The 19,579-nt window shown below is 42.8% G+C and overlaps 1 protein-coding gene across 2 annotated transcripts in view; it reads right to left on the minus strand.

The window, feature by feature from the left end:
• The window catches only part of LOC145229369 (band 4.1-like protein 2), a 50,230-nt gene that overhangs the window by 17,912 nt on the left and 12,739 nt on the right, over positions 1-19,579 (minus strand). For both annotated transcript variants that reach the window (XM_080094692.1, XM_080094691.1), the window contains exons 2-7: positions 6,358-6,470; positions 5,846-5,993; positions 5,099-5,219; positions 3,258-3,431; positions 2,770-2,857; positions 793-945 (exon numbers count right to left, since the gene is read on the minus strand). In XM_080094692.1, the coding sequence (XP_079950818.1) occupies positions 793-945; positions 2,770-2,857; positions 3,258-3,431; positions 5,099-5,219; positions 5,846-5,993; positions 6,358-6,470 (797 nt within the window). The remainder of the gene's footprint in view (positions 1-792; positions 946-2,769; positions 2,858-3,257; positions 3,432-5,098; positions 5,220-5,845; positions 5,994-6,357; positions 6,471-19,579) is intronic.

Genomic DNA, 19,579 nt, shown 5'->3' on the forward strand with positions numbered 1-19,579 from the left:
AACGAAATATAAAACTGCTCACATATATTCATGTTTTCACACCAAAAAATTGTCACAAGCAGGTTTTTTTTAAGGTTTGGTTTGGGTGACCGCTAAGTAGTTTTAAGAGACCACAAGTGTTTCATTTAAATACCAAAAAATAGTACTGTAGTTGCAAGTCCAAATTTTGGGAAACCGCTGGAGAAATTTGAAAACACCTTAAAAAAAACACTGGTAACAAGTTCGGAAAATGTTTATTTCCAGGCTGAAATCAGTGTTGACAGTGTTGTAAAAACAAATTAATTTCGCTAAAAAGCGTCTTCAGTGTCGTATTCAAATAGATAGAATTTTGTTTTTACAGCACTGTCAACACTGATTTCAGCCTGGAAATAAACTTTTCCCGAACTTGCAATTTATAAAATGAAAGGTGGAAATCGTTGCAGCAATGGCAATAGAATAGGGAAAGATTCCCAGAATAAATTTACCAAAAAATTTTCAACATGAACATGAAAAAATTTTAGTTTATACAAAAGCAAGCTATGATGGTCATTTAAAAAAAATCTTGTTCGCGTATTTACGACCACTGTACTTTAGTAAGCACAGTTTTTTTTAAAAATTTCCATGTTTTAGAGGCCTGTGGGTAAACCACTGGGTCATTCTGAGGCAAACTTTGGCAGGATCAACTTTAGGATAACTAACAAAATTTGAATAAGTTTAAAGAATAGAACAAACCAGTGTTAAACAGAAAAAATACAGACAAAAACAATATGGGTCCCTTCCCTAAAAAAAGTTGAATTTGTACAGTTAACTTACATCAAGGGGTCTTAGTGTAATGAAGAACTTGCTTCTGACATAAGAAAGCTTGACGATACGTGGCCAGGAAAATCGATTAATCTGCGTGCCGTCGCGATACACAAGAACTCCATTCCAACTTACACCAACTAGAATCTCAACCCCTTCACTATCCTGCAATTAAAACAAGTCAATTCAAGTTAAATTGAAAATGAAATGTCAAAATGCTAAAATGCAAATATATCGCCTCAGCTGTTGTATTGTTCAAGATTTTTCAATCAAGAATTGTGTGGAAAAAAAATTAATACAAAATTCAACAGACTGAAAACTTTGACAAGTCTGAAGTCGTCCACCGTTTTATTAGACATATATATTTCGCCTAAGTAATAGGCATCGTCAGTATCTAAAAACAAAACAGCGCTAAAAAATGGTATGCAAGTTTAACTATAAAGCACAAACAAACATATTAAAAACTGTTGACAGTAAGGTAGAACTGGGACCTGCAGATGGCGCGGCCAAACACGCACTAGTAAAGATGGAAAGAAAAGGAAAAAAAAATTCAACACAAAGGGTTTTTTGCTTAACATTAAAGACAGATAGTTTTACTAAAGTCAGTTTGACTAAGCTAAACAAAAACAGTATTTAGCATGAAGCATTTGGAAAAAGAATCAAGATTCAACAAACAAAGTGCATTATTTTTAGGCCTTCACTATTGCATGTTTTAATGCAGATGAGTTCACAAGACACTTTTTAAACTTACTACACAATGGTAAAGAGATCTATTGAATAAAGTTGTCTAACATAGATAAGATCCTTGGCTGAATATTTGGAATGGAATTTTACATTAGGAGTACATGCATTACAAGCATCAAACAGCTTCAATTTATTCACAATCCTAATCTTCTTACAACACAGGAATCAAAAGTCAACAAACCAATCAATAGGCTATTAAAATCCGTAGTGCTTACTGGTATGGTTAACATGTGTTTCTGTAGCTGTAGTATTACATGCAGTAGAATTGAAATGTTACTGTACCATGATGACCTTTATATGCCAACTATTCGAAGAATGTCAGATTGGCATATAGATTAGCAGCACTACATCATAGTAACATAGTACTGTAAAAGTTGTAACACCAGCTTGCTATCAGAACTTAACCTTTTGAGGCACTGGGTTCACAGAAAAAAGTGTCAAATTATGCACATATCACTTACGTTGTTTGTAAAATTATATGTAAGTATACTGCAGATAAACCTATGTCTATTCGTTAAAGCCTCATAACATGACAAATCACTTGTACCTTAAGTTCTGTCCAATCTAGGCGAAGTCCTGGACTAACTGAATCCGTTTAACCAACATTAACCATGTATTTATTAAAGGTTTTCATACAACTGGACAAAATAAGTACTTGTGTTATAGTTAAAGAAATTTTACTAACATTTTGTCCACCAGCATATGGGCATCATCAGAGTAATAAAGTAAAATCATTGTGAGCAATAATACAGTTTGACAAAAAAACAGTGAGGTCTGCGTTAATTAATAACTTAACACACAACAAACTCCCAGGACACAAATGGGGCACAAAAACTGACACTTATTAATCTTTTGTCCTGAAGTATCAGATATTATTGGCACAATATTTCACAGAACATGGTGGCGAAGTGTTCATTTTCACTTCAATTTAAAAACATACAAGCTAGATTTTTATAACCAAAAACAGCTAGGATTTTTTGTCACTTATTTTACCTCCCAAAAGAAGTTGCACAAATAAAAAGAGCTTTTCAACCTTTTTACTCAAACTCTTCTTTTACAATACTTCGATAAAAATACATAAGAAATCTGCACACAAATGTCATCTGATATAGTATGTGGCCAAGTGCATACCGCCCACCTAATTTTAGGAAAATGCCAAAAGGTGGGCGGTTCTACCTAATTTGGGTGTTCCATGTCTATTCTATTTAAAACAGGTAAGCATTGAATAAATATATAAACCCTTACCTGAGCAACATGAAGATCTACTCCATACAAAGGAAGCTTCTTTGCATTTTCAAGAAAATTGAGCTCGGCCTGTTCAGGTGTTTGGCCTCTGAAAAAACAAAACAATGGGTGATAAACACAAAACAATTTTTCATGTTTAAAACTGCAATAAATCAACAGAACTTAACTTTGTAAAGCCAAACACCTAATTAAACTGATAACATTTTGTAATGTCACCTTTCTACATAACGTTTGAGCGTCAGCATTTTTCAGCCATTGATATCAAATATTAAAATGACAATGCTAAAAATGGGTGGGTTGAAAAAATTAATACTTAAAAAAATAAGTCTGTCAGGACCATTCAAGGAGTTTTACTGAATCAAGTGGGTCTCCTAAGCATTTATTTATGGCGAGGGACAGGCTAGAAAAAATCCCAGTTCGAATATATTCATCTTAGTTGACTAAAAATGGTTATTATATCCAGGACAGTTGTCTAACATTTTCATTACCTGTGTGTTTTATGTAGATCCATCACTCTTTCTTCCAACTCATTGGTTTGATTTGGAGCAAAGGAGAAGTTAGAAACATAATTCTTTTTCATCTCTGACCTGTCATAATCCCCAAGCTCGGATTGCACGACGTATGACCCCAAAAGGGAATGTGTGACAAATGAACAAGGTAACCTAAATACAAATAGTTCAAAGACCACAGAATGCCATTATTATCAGTAGGGAAAGAACGATTATCGGTCCGACCAGCTGTGTCTCGCCTTAAGCATTGCCCAGTCACTAATTGGTATCAAAGCAAATTGATGTTGAAAGCTCCAAGTCTCTGACATGGCTTTTGTTAGTCCCATTTTTACACGGTTACTTTGTGTATACGTATAGCGGAGTACGACCATTTACCTACAATTTCTTATTACTTTGTTGTACAATCACCCAATGTTAGCTTTTTGAACACTGTTGGAGTTTCTTATCGTTAAAAAGGTACAAAATTGGGGCTTTTAATGCAAACAAAATACTGGCTTTAAATATCTGTTGTCGGAATAATCAGTAACGCGCGTAAAAAAATAAATTTAAAGTCAAAATTACCCATGCAACATAACTGGACATGGAATGTAGGCAATATTCTCCAATTCTAATTGTTTTTGGTCATACACACAAGCATGCTGAGTACACTTTGGACTACTGTGAGCAACATTCGATAAGCACGCTGTAGTCACACACAATTTTGGCACAAGGTTGTGCAAGCAATGCATAATTAAGCAATCATGTGCCTCAAGGGTGCAGTGAATGGAAATTAACAGTATTGCTTTAATTACCATGAAATGCACATTAAAACTGTTTTTGTATCTTTTACAAAATAATCTTACAAATCATAACAAGTTATAAACCAAATGTGTAACAATACATTAAACAAAGCCAACAAAAATAAAAAAATATTGCTGCCAGGTATAATGTATAACAGAGTATTGCTCATCCAGCAGTTTCATCATAAATACCGTAATTTTCCAAGTATAGTGCGCCCCCGTGTATAATACGCACCCTAAAAATGGCATGTCGATGCTGGAAAAAAGCCTGTACCCATGTATAATACGCACCCAAATTTTTACTCTTAAATCCGTAAACAAAAAATTATTTCAGAAAAAAGATCATCTTTTGAAACAACCGGATGTTATTCTGCCGGTCAGTATCACTGCGCATGCGCTCGCAAACTCGAAAAAAAATGTTTAGGAATTGTGTAGGGTACATCGTGACAGCAAACGAGATCTTACTGGTCGCGTTCAAGCGGAACCGATCTTAATACTTGCAGAGAACATTTTTATTTTTAAAACACAAATGAAGTTTAATATGTATCAGATTAAAATACCTAAAAATCAGAATAATTAAATTCAAACTTATATACAAAATTTTAGTTCGATCCGTTGCATATCGGCAATGATATCACCCCATTTACGTTGTCGCTAAATGGGCAGTGTGCAGTATTTGACAATAACACACCATCAAGGATTGCACCATCGCATCAAACGATGTGTCGTCAATTATGAATTTTACTGACTAAGTGTGTTGGGCAGGATAGCTAAATGTGATGCGCGATTGACAACAAACAAGAAGAAAGGTGTGATTTAAAGTTTTATTTCGAGGCAGATTTTCTTCAAAATTTGTTGTACCCATGCATAATGCGCACCCTAGATTTTAGGACAATAAATTAAGTAAATTTTGCGCATTATACATGGAAAATTACGGTAATCATTTCAACATCCTATACAAGACGTCTTTATCAGGATAATGGCATATCTTGCAAGACAAATATCAACAAAAATATGTTAAGAATTATATGCACACAGTACCTTCCACCGACAATGTCATCACGAATTTGCAAGACCATGTAATACCGAGTGATATCTTCAAGCAGCTGAGCAGGGTCGGGTGGGTAAAATTTCACAGCAAAATAAAAAGACCATGGACCATCTAAACACAAATCACTGATCAGAAAAAGAAAAACTGCCAAACTTTATAATTGGTGAAGACAATAAATAACACTTGTTGCGATGTAGAAATGTTTTATACACAAACACTGGCTCTATTTTTTTGTTTTGATTATAATTTGGTTTGTGAATTGATTCTAATAGCATTTTCCTATTGTTGCAAACACCTGTGAGCAATTAAACCATTGATTGTTTTTTTAAAGAGCACTGTTACCTGGTACCTATGAAGCCAAGTACCAATTTATTGCATGTAATTGTGCAATAAACTGTAGTTTGCACAGAGGTGATAAAAAACAACACATTTACATTTAAAGCAAGGCTTCTCCCAAAATTAAACACTAATATAATACAAAATATTCTTACGCATTATATGACTAGGGTTGTATCACTTAAAAATCAAATGCTGATGAAGGTGTCAAAGTACGATGTGTTGTCCTATGATGGTTTACCACAACTGCCTTTTGCTAAATAGCAACACAAATTAAGCTAATAAAATAACAATATTTTCTGTAGCAAACTCTTTGAAAAATTGTTACTGCTGTATTCCTTTTTGCAAAAAAAACTACATACAAACAATGAATGAGAAACATAAGCAAGGTGGTATCTTACTTTTTAGTTGCTTTTTGATCGACTTGTTAGGCTCAAGCCAATATTTATGATCCGATAAATCCCTGAAGTACAGTCCAAAATAGTCGTTTTCAACAATGTTGAGTAGATCATAAATCTGCTTTAGAAGGACAGAGCCATTTGCTTGTTTCTGAAAAATAAATCAACTTTAGACCATATTACCTAGCAAATGATAGCAGAATAATATAAAACCTTTAACCTATTGTTTTACAATGTTCAATAAGCTTTATTTGTTGTTCGGCAATCTACATTAACAAGAAATCAAATTCATAATTTTGGATTTGTTAAAAAACTTATATACTTGTCAAAAAGTTTACTTATACATTTTTTCATTATTGTGAAAATGGTGATTTAAATTAGGTTCAAGAGAAAATTGCATTCAAAAAAGTAGTTTATCACGTATTTTTGCTTAAACCAAACAAACAAATACAATAACGTGAGTTTTCAGTTTTATTTAAAAACTAAAATAAAAATGAAAACAATTTTACACTTACTGGAACTTCACAACGGAACTCCTGGCCATTCAACAGATAAATCTGACATGCACGCACTTTTTTAGGAGCATTTTTACCGTCTGTTGGGGCCGTTGCACCTTCATCTACTTTTGCCATTTTGGGGTCTAGTGTACAATCGTACGTACATAGGTTAATGACGTCACAAAATCATGAAATTACGTCACAACATAGTTTAGGTCATATGATGACGTCATGCAAAATTTTGCGTATCTATGACGTCATTAACCCTGTTTTTAACAACATCAAAAAAATTGACGTCACTGATGCGAAGCCTTGCCAACCACTGTTGCAATAAGGTCGAAATAAACTACCGAACAAAAGTTAGGTACAACACCAAATTACAAATTAGTGTTGATAAACCAACAAGAGAGCTAACATTAGACTAAATTGATAAAAAACGACATTATAAGTTGAAATTAGTGTAAAATAATACTTAATTCCACAAATGCTCACAATAATTAACATTACAATCAACAATATTGACCAAAAAATAATTACGAATCATAATGTTTCTATGGCGTGAGGAATTATGACGATATTGGGTTCCTTCACACATCAATGAGTTTCATTTTTTAATGTATTAACACAACAGGGGATTACCAACACACAACAAAAGAAAAAGTAAACGATATGAGGGAATGTTTGAGAGCCTACATCTCGGCTTTGCGACGAGCTAGCTACAAGCGGGAGCCATCGCAAGAAACCTTAGGGCCCCTACCGTCGATTGATGCACCCCCGGTAGATATGCCACCGGAGGGCGCTGCACAGTGCCCCCTCTCCCAAAGGACCTTTTTTAAAAATGGTAATTGTGACGTCACAAAGTCATTTTTTGGAATTCGAAGTCGGCAAAGACGGTAAAAAGTAGATACAAGCCTCAAGAAGGCTGATGAGCAATTTCAAGTCGATCGCTTGATTACTTTTCTCTCAGCAGACAATTTAGTTGAGGCATGTCGGCCTTGTGTAGAGTCGTACGTACCCGTTTGTTACCAAGTGTAGAATCGTACGTAAAAACGGTCATCTTTGAGAGCCTACATCTCGGCTTTGCGACGAGCTAGCTACAAGCGGGAGCCATCGCAAGAAACCTTAGGGCCCCTACCGTCGATTGATGCACCCCCGGTAGATATGCCACCGGAGGGCGCTGCACAGTGCCCCCTCTCCCAAAGGACCTTTTTTAAAAATGGTAATTGTGACGTCACAAAGTCATTTTTTGGAATTCGAAGTCGGCAAAGACGGTAAAAAGTAGATACAAGCCTCAAGAAGGCTGATGAGCAATTTCAAGTCGATCGCTTGATTACTTTTCTCTCAGCAGACAATTTAGTTGAGGCATGTCGGCCTTGTGTAGAGTCGTACGTACCCGTTTGTTACCAAGTGTAGAATCGTACGTAAAAACGGTCATCTTTGAGAGCCTACATCTCGGCTTTGCGACGAGCTAGCTACAAGCGGGAGCCATCGCAAGAAACCTTAGGGCCCCTACCGTCGATTGATGCACCCCCGGTAGATATGCCACCGGAGGGCGCTGCACAGTGCCCCCTCTCCCAAAGGACCTTTTTTAAAAATGGTAATTGTGACGTCACAAAGTCATTTTTTGGAATTCGAAGTCGGCAAAGACGGTAAAAAGTAGATACAAGCCTCAAGAAGGCTGATGAGCAATTTCAAGTCGATCGCTTGATTACTTTTCTCTCAGCAGACAATTTAGTTGAGGCATGTCGGCCTTGTGTAGAGTCGTACGTACCCGTTTGTTACCAAGTGTAGAATCGTACGTAAAAACGGTCATCTTTGAGAGCCTACATCTCGGCTTTGCGACGAGCTAGCTACAAGCGGGAGCCATCGCAAGAAACCTTAGGGCCCCTACCGTCGATTGATGCACCCCCGGTAGATATGCCACCGGAGGGCGCTGCACAGTGCCCCCTCTCCCAAAGGACCTTTTTTAAAAATGGTAATTGTGACGTCACAAAGTCATTTTTTGGAATTCGAAGTCGGCAAAGACGGTAAAAAGTAGATACAAGCCTCAAGAAGGCTGATGAGCAATTTCAAGTCGATCGCTTGATTACTTTTCTCTCAGCAGACAATTTAGTTGAGGCATGTCGGCCTTGTGTAGAGTCGTACGTACCCGTTTGTTACCAAGTGTAGAATCGTACGTAAAAACGGTCATCTTTGAGAGCCTACATCTCGGCTTTGCGACGAGCTAGCTACAAGCGGGAGCCATCGCAAGAAACCTTAGGGCCCCTACCGTCGATTGATGCACCCCCGGTAGATATGCCACCGGAGGGCGCTGCACAGTGCCCCCTCTCCCAAAGGACCTTTTTTAAAAATGGTAATTGTGACGTCACAAAGTCATTTTTTGGAATTCGAAGTCGGCAAAGACGGTAAAAAGTAGATACAAGCCTCAAGAAGGCTGATGAGCAATTTCAAGTCGATCGCTTGATTACTTTTCTCTCAGCAGACAATTTAGTTGAGGCATGTCGGCCTTGTGTAGAGTCGTACGTACCCGTTTGTTACCAAGTGTAGAATCGTACGTAAAAACGGTCATCTTTGAGAGCCTACATCTCGGCTTTGCGACGAGCTAGCTACAAGCGGGAGCCATCGCAAGAAACCTTAGGGCCCCTACCGTCGATTGATGCACCCCCGGTAGATATGCCACCGGAGGGCGCTGCACAGTGCCCCCTCTCCCAAAGGACCTTTTTTAAAAATGGTAATTGTGACGTCACAAAGTCATTTTTTGGAATTCGAAGTCGGCAAAGACGGTAAAAAGTAGATACAAGCCTCAAGAAGGCTGATGAGCAATTTCAAGTCGATCGCTTGATTACTTTTCTCTCAGCAGACAATTTAGTTGAGGCATGTCGGCCTTGTGTAGAGTCGTACGTACCCGTTTGTTACCAAGTGTAGAATCGTACGTAAAAACGGTCATCTTTGAGAGCCTACATCTCGGCTTTGCGACGAGCTAGCTACAAGCGGGAGCCATCGCAAGAAACCTTAGGGCCCCTACCGTCGATTGATGCACCCCCGGTAGATATGCCACCGGAGGGCGCTGCACAGTGCCCCCTCTCCCAAAGGACCTTTTTTAAAAATGGTAATTGTGACGTCACAAAGTCATTTTTTGGAATTCGAAGTCGGCAAAGACGGTAAAAAGTAGATACAAGCCTCAAGAAGGCTGATGAGCAATTTCAAGTCGATCGCTTGATTACTTTTCTCTCAGCAGACAATTTAGTTGAGGCATGTCGGCCTTGTGTAGAGTCGTACGTACCCGTTTGTTACCAAGTGTAGAATCGTACGTAAAAACGGTCATCTTTGAGAGCCTACATCTCGGCTTTGCGACGAGCTAGCTACAAGCGGGAGCCATCGCAAGAAACCTTAGGGCCCCTACCGTCGATTGATGCACCCCCGGTAGATATGCCACCGGAGGGCGCTGCACAGTGCCCCCTCTCCCAAAGGACCTTTTTTAAAAATGGTAATTGTGACGTCACAAAGTCATTTTTTGGAATTCGAAGTCGGCAAAGACGGTAAAAAGTAGATACAAGCCTCAAGAAGGCTGATGAGCAATTTCAAGTCGATCGCTTGATTACTTTTCTCTCAGCAGACAATTTAGTTGAGGCATGTCGGCCTTGTGTAGAGTCGTACGTACCCGTTTGTTACCAAGTGTAGAATCGTACGTAAAAACGGTCATCTTTGAGAGCCTACATCTCGGCTTTGCGACGAGCTAGCTACAAGCGGGAGCCATCGCAAGAAACCTTAGGGCCCCTACCGTCGATTGATGCACCCCCGGTAGATATGCCACCGGAGGGCGCTGCACAGTGCCCCCTCTCCCAAAGGACCTTTTTTAAAAATGGTAATTGTGACGTCACAAAGTCATTTTTTGGAATTCGAAGTCGGCAAAGACGGTAAAAAGTAGATACAAGCCTCAAGAAGGCTGATGAGCAATTTCAAGTCGATCGCTTGATTACTTTTCTCTCAGCAGACAATTTAGTTGAGGCATGTCGGCCTTGTGTAGAGTCGTACGTACCCGTTTGTTACCAAGTGTAGAATCGTACGTAAAAACGGTCATCTTTGAGAGCCTACATCTCGGCTTTGCGACGAGCTAGCTACAAGCGGGAGCCATCGCAAGAAACCTTAGGGCCCCTACCGTCGATTGATGCACCCCCGGTAGATATGCCACCGGAGGGCGCTGCACAGTGCCCCCTCTCCCAAAGGACCTTTTTTAAAAATGGTAATTGTGACGTCACAAAGTCATTTTTTGGAATTCGAAGTCGGCAAAGACGGTAAAAAGTAGATACAAGCCTCAAGAAGGCTGATGAGCAATTTCAAGTCGATCGCTTGATTACTTTTCTCTCAGCAGACAATTTAGTTGAGGCATGTCGGCCTTGTGTAGAGTCGTACGTACCCGTTTGTTACCAAGTGTAGAATCGTACGTAAAAACGGTCATCTTTGAGAGCCTACATCTCGGCTTTGCGACGAGCTAGCTACAAGCGGGAGCCATCGCAAGAAACCTTAGGGCCCCTACCGTCGATTGATGCACCCCCGGTAGATATGCCACCGGAGGGCGCTGCACAGTGCCCCCTCTCCCAAAGGACCTTTTTTAAAAATGGTAATTGTGACGTCACAAAGTCATTTTTTGGAATTCGAAGTCGGCAAAGACGGTAAAAAGTAGATACAAGCCTCAAGAAGGCTGATGAGCAATTTCAAGTCGATCGCTTGATTACTTTTCTCTCAGCAGACAATTTAGTTGAGGCATGTCGGCCTTGTGTAGAGTCGTACGTACCCGTTTGTTACCAAGTGTAGAATCGTACGTAAAAACGGTCATCTTTGAGAGCCTACATCTCGGCTTTGCGACGAGCTAGCTACAAGCGGGAGCCATCGCAAGAAACCTTAGGGCCCCTACCGTCGATTGATGCACCCCCGGTAGATATGCCACCGGAGGGCGCTGCACAGTGCCCCCTCTCCCAAAGGACCTTTTTTAAAAATGGTAATTGTGACGTCACAAAGTCATTTTTTGGAATTCGAAGTCGGCAAAGACGGTAAAAAGTAGATACAAGCCTCAAGAAGGCTGATGAGCAATTTCAAGTCGATCGCTTGATTACTTTTCTCTCAGCAGACAATTTAGTTGAGGCATGTCGGCCTTGTGTAGAGTCGTACGTACCCGTTTGTTACCAAGTGTAGAATCGTACGTAAAAACGGTCATCTTTGAGAGCCTACATCTCGGCTTTGCGACGAGCTAGCTACAAGCGGGAGCCATCGCAAGAAACCTTAGGGCCCCTACCGTCGATTGATGCACCCCCGGTAGATATGCCACCGGAGGGCGCTGCACAGTGCCCCCTCTCCCAAAGGACCTTTTTTAAAAATGGTAATTGTGACGTCACAAAGTCATTTTTTGGAATTCGAAGTCGGCAAAGACGGTAAAAAGTAGATACAAGCCTCAAGAAGGCTGATGAGCAATTTCAAGTCGATCGCTTGATTACTTTTCTCTCAGCAGACAATTTAGTTGAGGCATGTCGGCCTTGTGTAGAGTCGTACGTACCCGTTTGTTACCAAGTGTAGAATCGTACGTAAAAACGGTCATCTTTGAGAGCCTACATCTCGGCTTTGCGACGAGCTAGCTACAAGCGGGAGCCATCGCAAGAAACCTTAGGGCCCCTACCGTCGATTGATGCACCCCCGGTAGATATGCCACCGGAGGGCGCTGCACAGTGCCCCCTCTCCCAAAGGACCTTTTTTAAAAATGGTAATTGTGACGTCACAAAGTCATTTTTTGGAATTCGAAGTCGGCAAAGACGGTAAAAAGTAGATACAAGCCTCAAGAAGGCTGATGAGCAATTTCAAGTCGATCGCTTGATTACTTTTCTCTCAGCAGACAATTTAGTTGAGGCATGTCGGCCTTGTGTAGAGTCGTACGTACCCGTTTGTTACCAAGTGTAGAATCGTACGTAAAAACGGTCATCTTTGAGAGCCTACATCTCGGCTTTGCGACGAGCTAGCTACAAGCGGGAGCCATCGCAAGAAACCTTAGGGCCCCTACCGTCGATTGATGCACCCCCGGTAGATATGCCACCGGAGGGCGCTGCACAGTGCCCCCTCTCCCAAAGGACCTTTTTTAAAAATGGTAATTGTGACGTCACAAAGTCATTTTTTGGAATTCGAAGTCGGCAAAGACGGTAAAAAGTAGATACAAGCCTCAAGAAGGCTGATGAGCAATTTCAAGTCGATCGCTTGATTACTTTTCTCTCAGCAGACAATTTAGTTGAGGCATGTCGGCCTTGTGTAGAGTCGTACGTACCCGTTTGTTACCAAGTGTAGAATCGTACGTAAAAACGGTCATCTTTGAGAGCCTACATCTCGGCTTTGCGACGAGCTAGCTACAAGCGGGAGCCATCGCAAGAAACCTTAGGGCCCCTACCGTCGATTGATGCACCCCCGGTAGATATGCCACCGGAGGGCGCTGCACAGTGCCCCCTCTCCCAAAGGACCTTTTTTAAAAATGGTAATTGTGACGTCACAAAGTCATTTTTTGGAATTCGAAGTCGGCAAAGACGGTAAAAAGTAGATACAAGCCTCAAGAAGGCTGATGAGCAATTTCAAGTCGATCGCTTGATTACTTTTCTCTCAGCAGACAATTTAGTTGAGGCATGTCGGCCTTGTGTAGAGTCGTACGTACCCGTTTGTTACCAAGTGTAGAATCGTACGTAAAAACGGTCATCTTTGAGAGCCTACATCTCGGCTTTGCGACGAGCTAGCTACAAGCGGGAGCCATCGCAAGAAACCTTAGGGCCCCTACCGTCGATTGATGCACCCCCGGTAGATATGCCACCGGAGGGCGCTGCACAGTGCCCCCTCTCCCAAAGGACCTTTTTTAAAAATGGTAATTGTGACGTCACAAAGTCATTTTTTGGAATTCGAAGTCGGCAAAGACGGTAAAAAGTAGATACAAGCCTCAAGAAGGCTGATGAGCAATTTCAAGTCGATCGCTTGATTACTTTTCTCTCAGCAGACAATTTAGTTGAGGCATGTCGGCCTTGTGTAGAGTCGTACGTACCCGTTTGTTACCAAGTGTAGAATCGTACGTAAAAACGGTCATCTTTGAGAGCCTACATCTCGGCTTTGCGACGAGCTAGCTACAAGCGGGAGCCATCGCAAGAAACCTTAGGGCCCCTACCGTCGATTGATGCACCCCCGGTAGATATGCCACCGGAGGGCGCTGCACAGTGCCCCCTCTCCCAAAGGACCTTTTTTAAAAATGGTAATTGTGACGTCACAAAGTCATTTTTTGGAATTCGAAGTCGGCAAAGACGGTAAAAAGTAGATACAAGCCTCAAGAAGGCTGATGAGCAATTTCAAGTCGATCGCTTGATTACTTTTCTCTCAGCAGACAATTTAGTTGAGGCATGTCGGCCTTGTGTAGAGTCGTACGTACCCGTTTGTTACCAAGTGTAGAATCGTACGTAAAAACGGTCATCTTTGAGAGCCTACATCTCGGCTTTGCGACGAGCTAGCTACAAGCGGGAGCCATCGCAAGAAACCTTAGGGCCCCTACCGTCGATTGATGCACCCCCGGTAGATATGCCACCGGAGGGCGCTGCACAGTGCCCCCTCTCCCAAAGGACCTTTTTTAAAAATGGTAATTGTGACGTCACAAAGTCATTTTTTGGAATTCGAAGTCGGCAAAGACGGTAAAAAGTAGATACAAGCCTCAAGAAGGCTGATGAGCAATTTCAAGTCGATCGCTTGATTACTTTTCTCTCAGCAGACAATTTAGTTGAGGCATGTCGGCCTTGTGTAGAGTCGTACGTACCCGTTTGTTACCAAGTGTAGAATCGTACGTAAAAACGGTCATCTTTGAGAGCCTACATCTCGGCTTTGCGACGAGCTAGCTACAAGCGGGAGCCATCGCAAGAAACCTTAGGGCCCCTACCGTCGATTGATGCACCCCCGGTAGATATGCCACCGGAGGGCGCTGCACAGTGCCCCCTCTCCCAAAGGACCTTTTTTAAAAATGGTAATTGTGACGTCACAAAGTCATTTTTTGGAATTCGAAGTCGGCAAAGACGGTAAAAAGTAGATACAAGCCTCAAGAAGGCTGATGAGCAATTTCAAGTCGATCGCTTGATTACTTTTCTCTCAGCAGACAATTTAGTTGAGGCATGTCGGCCTTGTGTAGAGTCGTACGTACCCGTTTGTTACCAAGTGTAGAATCGTACGTAAAAACGGTCATCTTTGAGAGCCTACATCTCGGCTTTGCGACGAGCTAGCTACAAGCGGGAGCCATCGCAAGAAACCTTAGGGCCCCTACCGTCGATTGATGCACCCCCGGTAGATATGCCACCGGAGGGCGCTGCACAGTGCCCCCTCTCCCAAAGGACCTTTTTTAAAAATGGTAATTGTGACGTCACAAAGTCATTTTTTGGAATTCGAAGTCGGCAAAGACGGTAAAAAGTAGATACAAGCCTCAAGAAGGCTGATGAGCAATTTCAAGTCGATCGCTTGATTACTTTTCTCTCAGCAGACAATTTAGTTGAGGCATGTCGGCCTTGTGTAGAGTCGTACGTACCCGTTTGTTACCAAGTGTAGAATCGTACGTAAAAACGGTCATCTTTGAGAGCCTACATCTCGGCTTTGCGACGAGCTAGCTACAAGCGGGAGCCATCGCAAGAAACCTTAGGGCCCCTACCGTCGATTGATGCACCCCCGGTAGATATGCCACCGGAGGGCGCTGCACAGTGCCCCCTCTCCCAAAGGACCTTTTTTAAAAATGGTAATTGTGACGTCACAAAGTCATTTTTTGGAATTCGAAGTCGGCAAAGACGGTAAAAAGTAGATACAAGCCTCAAGAAGGCTGATGAGCAATTTCAAGTCGATCGCTTGATTACTTTTCTCTCAGCAGACAATTTAGTTGAGGCATGTCGGCCTTGTGTAGAGTCGTACGTACCCGTTTGTTACCAAGTGTAGAATCGTACGTAAAAACGGTCATCTTTGAGAGCCTACATCTCGGCTTTGCGACGAGCTAGCTACAAGCGGGAGCCATCGCAAGAAACCTTAGGGCCCCTACCGTCGATTGATGCACCCCCGGTAGATATGCCACCGGAGGGCGCTGCACAGTGCCCCCTCTCCCAAAGGACCTTTTTTAAAAATGGTAATTGTGACGTCACAAAGTCATTTTTTGGAATTCGAAGTCGGCAAAGACGGTAAAAAGTAGATACAAGCCTCAAGAAGGCTGATGAGCAATTTCAAGTCGATCGCTTGATTACTTTTCTCTCAGCAGACAATTTAGTTGAGGCATGTCGGCCTTGTGTAGAGTCGTACGTACCCGTTTGTTACCAAGTGTAGAATCGTACGTAAAAACGGTCATCTTTGAGAGCCTACATCTCGGCTTTGCGACGAGCTAGCTACAAGCGGGAGCCATCGCAAGAAACCTTAGGGCCCCTACCGTCGATTGATGCACCCCCGGTAGATATGCCACCGGAGGGCGCTGCACAGTGCCCCCTCTCCCAAAGGACCTTTTTTAAAAATGGTAATTGTGACGTCACAAAGTCATTTTTTGGAATTCGAAGTCGGCAAAGACGGTAAAAAGTAGATACAAGCCTCAAGAAGGCTGATGAGCAATTTCAAGTCGATCGCTTGATTACTTTTCTCTCAGCAGACAATTTAGTTGAGGCATGTCGGCCTTGTGTAGAGTCGTACGTACCCGTTTGTTACCAAGTGTAGAATCGTACGTAAAAACGGTCATCTTTGAGAGCCTACATCTCGGCTTTGCGACGAGCTAGCTACAAGCGGGAGCCATCGCAAGAAACCTTAGGGCCCCTACCGTCGATTGATGCACCCCCGGTAGATATGCCACCGGAGGGCGCTGCACAGTGCCCCCTCTCCCAAAGGACCTTTTTTAAAAATGGTAATTGTGACGTCACAAAGTCATTTTTTGGAATTCGAAGTCGGCAAAGACGGTAAAAAGTAGATACAAGCCTCAAGAAGGCTGATGAGCAATTTCAAGTCGATCGCTTGATTACTTTTCTCTCAGCAGACAATTTAGTTGAGGCATGTCGGCCTTGTGTAGAGTCGTACGTACCCGTTTGTTACCAAGTGTAGAATCGTACGTAAAAACGGTCATCTTTGAGAGCCTACATCTCGGCTTTGCGACGAGCTAGCTACAAGCGGGAGCCATCGCAAGAAACCTTAGGGCCCCTACCGTCGATTGATGCACCCCCGGTAGATATGCCACCGGAGGGCGCTGCACAGTGCCCCCTCTCCCAAAGGACCTTTTTTAAAAATGGTAATTGTGACGTCACAAAGTCATTTTTTGGAATTCGAAGTCGGCAAAGACGGTAAAAAGTAGATACAAGCCTCAAGAAGGCTGATGAGCAATTTCAAGTCGATCGCTTGATTACTTTTCTCTCAGCAGACAATTTAGTTGAGGCATGTCGGCCTTGTGTAGAGTCGTACGTACCCGTTTGTTACCAAGTGTAGAATCGTACGTAAAAACGGTCATCTTTGAGAGCCTACATCTCGGCTTTGCGACGAGCTAGCTACAAGCGGGAGCCATCGCAAGAAACCTTAGGGCCCCTACCGTCGATTGATGCACCCCCGGTAGATATGCCACCGGAGGGCGCTGCACAGTGCCCCCTCTCCCAAAGGACCTTTTTTAAAAATGGTAATTGTGACGTCACAAAGTCATTTTTTGGAATTCGAAGTCGGCAAAGACGGTAAAAAGTAGATACAAGCCTCAAGAAGGCTGATGAGCAATTTCAAGTCGATCGCTTGATTACTTTTCTCTCAGCAGACAATTTAGTTGAGGCATGTCGGCCTTGTGTAGAGTCGTACGTACCCGTTTGTTACCAAGTGTAGAATCGTACGTAAAAACGGTCATCTTTGAGAGCCTACATCTCGGCTTTGCGACGAGCTAGCTACAAGCGGGAGCCATCGCAAGAAACCTTAGGGCCCCTACCGTCGATTGATGCACCCCCGGTAGATATGCCACCGGAGGGCGCTGCACAGTGCCCCCTCTCCCAAAGGACCTTTTTTAAAAATGGTAATTGTGACGTCACAAAGTCATTTTTTGGAATTCGAAGTCGGCAAAGACGGTAAAAAGTAGATACAAGCCTCAAGAAGGCTGATGAGCAATTTCAAGTCGATCGCTTGATTACTTTTCTCTCAGCAGACAATTTAGTTGAGGCATGTCGGCCTTGTGTAGAGTCGTACGTACCCGTTTGTTACCAAGTGTAGAATCGTACGTAAAAACGGTCATCTTTGAGAGCCTACATCTCGGCTTTGCGACGAGCTAGCTACAAGCGGGAGCCATCGCAAGAAACCTTAGGGCCCCTACCGTCGATTGATGCACCCCCGGTAGATATGCCACCGGAGGGCGCTGCACAGTGCCCCCTCTCCCAAAGGACCTTTTTTAAAAATGGTAATTGTGACGTCACAAAGTCATTTTTTGGAATTCGAAGTCGGCAAAGACGGTAAAAAGTAGATACAAGCCTCAAGAAGGCTGATGAGCAATTTCAAGTCGATCGCTTGATTACTTTTCTCTCAGCAGACAATTTAGTTGAGGCATGTCGGCCTTGTGTAGAGTCGTACGTACCCGTTTGTTACCAAGTGTAGAATCGTACGTAAAAACGGTCATCTTTGAGAGCCTACATCTCGGCTTTGCGACGAGCTAGCTACAAGCGGGAGCCATCGCAAGAAACCTTAGGGCCCCTACCGTCGATTGATGCACCCCCGGTAGATATGCCACCGGAGGGCGCTGCACAGTGCCCCCTCTCCCAAAGGACCTTTTTTAAAAATGGTAATTGTGACGTCACAAAGTCATTTTTTGGAATTCGAAGTCGGCAAAGACGGTAAAAAGTAGATACAAGCCTCAAGAAGGCTGATGAGCAATTTCAAGTCGATCGCTTGATTACTTTTCTCTCAGCAGACAATTTAGTTGAGGCATGTCGGCCTTGTGTAGAGTCGTACGTACCCGTTTGTTACCAAGTGTAGAATCGTACGTAAAAACGGTCATCTTTGAGAGCCTACATCTCGGCTTTGCGACGAGCTAGCTACAAGCGGGAGCCATCGCAAGAAACCTTAGGGCCCCTACCGTCGATTGATGCACCCCCGGTAGATATGCCACCGGAGGGCGCTGCACAGTGCCCCCTCTCCCAAAGGACCTTTTTTAAAAATGGTAATTGTGACGTCACAAAGTCATTTTTTGGAATTCGAAGTCGGCAAAGACGGTAAAAAGTAGATACAAGCCTCAAGAAGGCTGATGAGCAATTTCAAGTCGATCGCTTGATTACTTTTCTCTCAGCAGACAATTTAGTTGAGGCATGTCGGCCTTGTGTAGAGTCGTACGTACCCGTTTGTTACCAAGTGTAGAATCGTACGTAAAAACGGTCATCTTTGAGAGCCTACATCTCGGCTTTGCGACGAGCTAGCTACAAGCGGGAGCCATCGCAAGAAACCTTAGGGCCCCTACCGTCGATTGATGCACCCCCGGTAGATATGCCACCGGAGGGCGCTGCACAGTGCCCCCTCTCCCAAAGGACCTTTTTTAAAAATGGTAATTGTGACGTCACAAAGTCATTTTTTGGAATTCGAAGTCGGCAAAGACGGTAAAAAGTAGATACAAGCCTCAAGAAGGCTGATGAGCAATTTCAAGTCGATCGCTTGATTACTTTTCTCTCAGCAGACAATTTAGTTGAGGCATGTCGGCCTTGTGTAGAGTCGTACGTACCCGTTTGTTACCAAGTGTAGAATCGTACGTAAAAACGGTCATCTTTGAGAGCCTACATCTCGGCTTTGCGACGAGCTAGCTACAAGCGGGAGCCATCGCAAGAAACCTTAGGGCCCCTACCGTCGATTGATGCACCCCCGGTAGATATGCCACCGGAGGGCGCTGCACAGTGCCCCCTCTCCCAAAGGACCTTTTTTAAAAATGGTAATTGTGACGTCACAAAGTCATTTTTTGGAATTCGAAGTCGGCAAAGACGGTAAAAAGTAGATACAAGCCTCAAGAAGGCTGATGAGCAATTTCAAGTCGATCGCTTGATTACTTTTCTCTCAGCAGACAATTTAGTTGAGGCATGTCGGCCTTGTGTAGAGTCGTACGTACCCGTTTGTTACCAAGTGTAGAATCGTACGTAAAAACGGTCATCTTTGAGAGCCTACATCTCGGCTTTGCGACGAGCTAGCTACAAGCGGGAGCCATCGCAAGAAACCTTAGGGCCCCTACCGTCGATTG

Source organism: Phallusia mammillata, chromosome 5 (genome assembly GCF_965637545.1).
Source record: "Phallusia mammillata chromosome 5, kaPhaMamm4.hap1.1, whole genome shotgun sequence".
Taxonomy (NCBI): Eukaryota; Metazoa; Chordata; class Ascidiacea; order Phlebobranchia; family Ascidiidae; genus Phallusia; species Phallusia mammillata.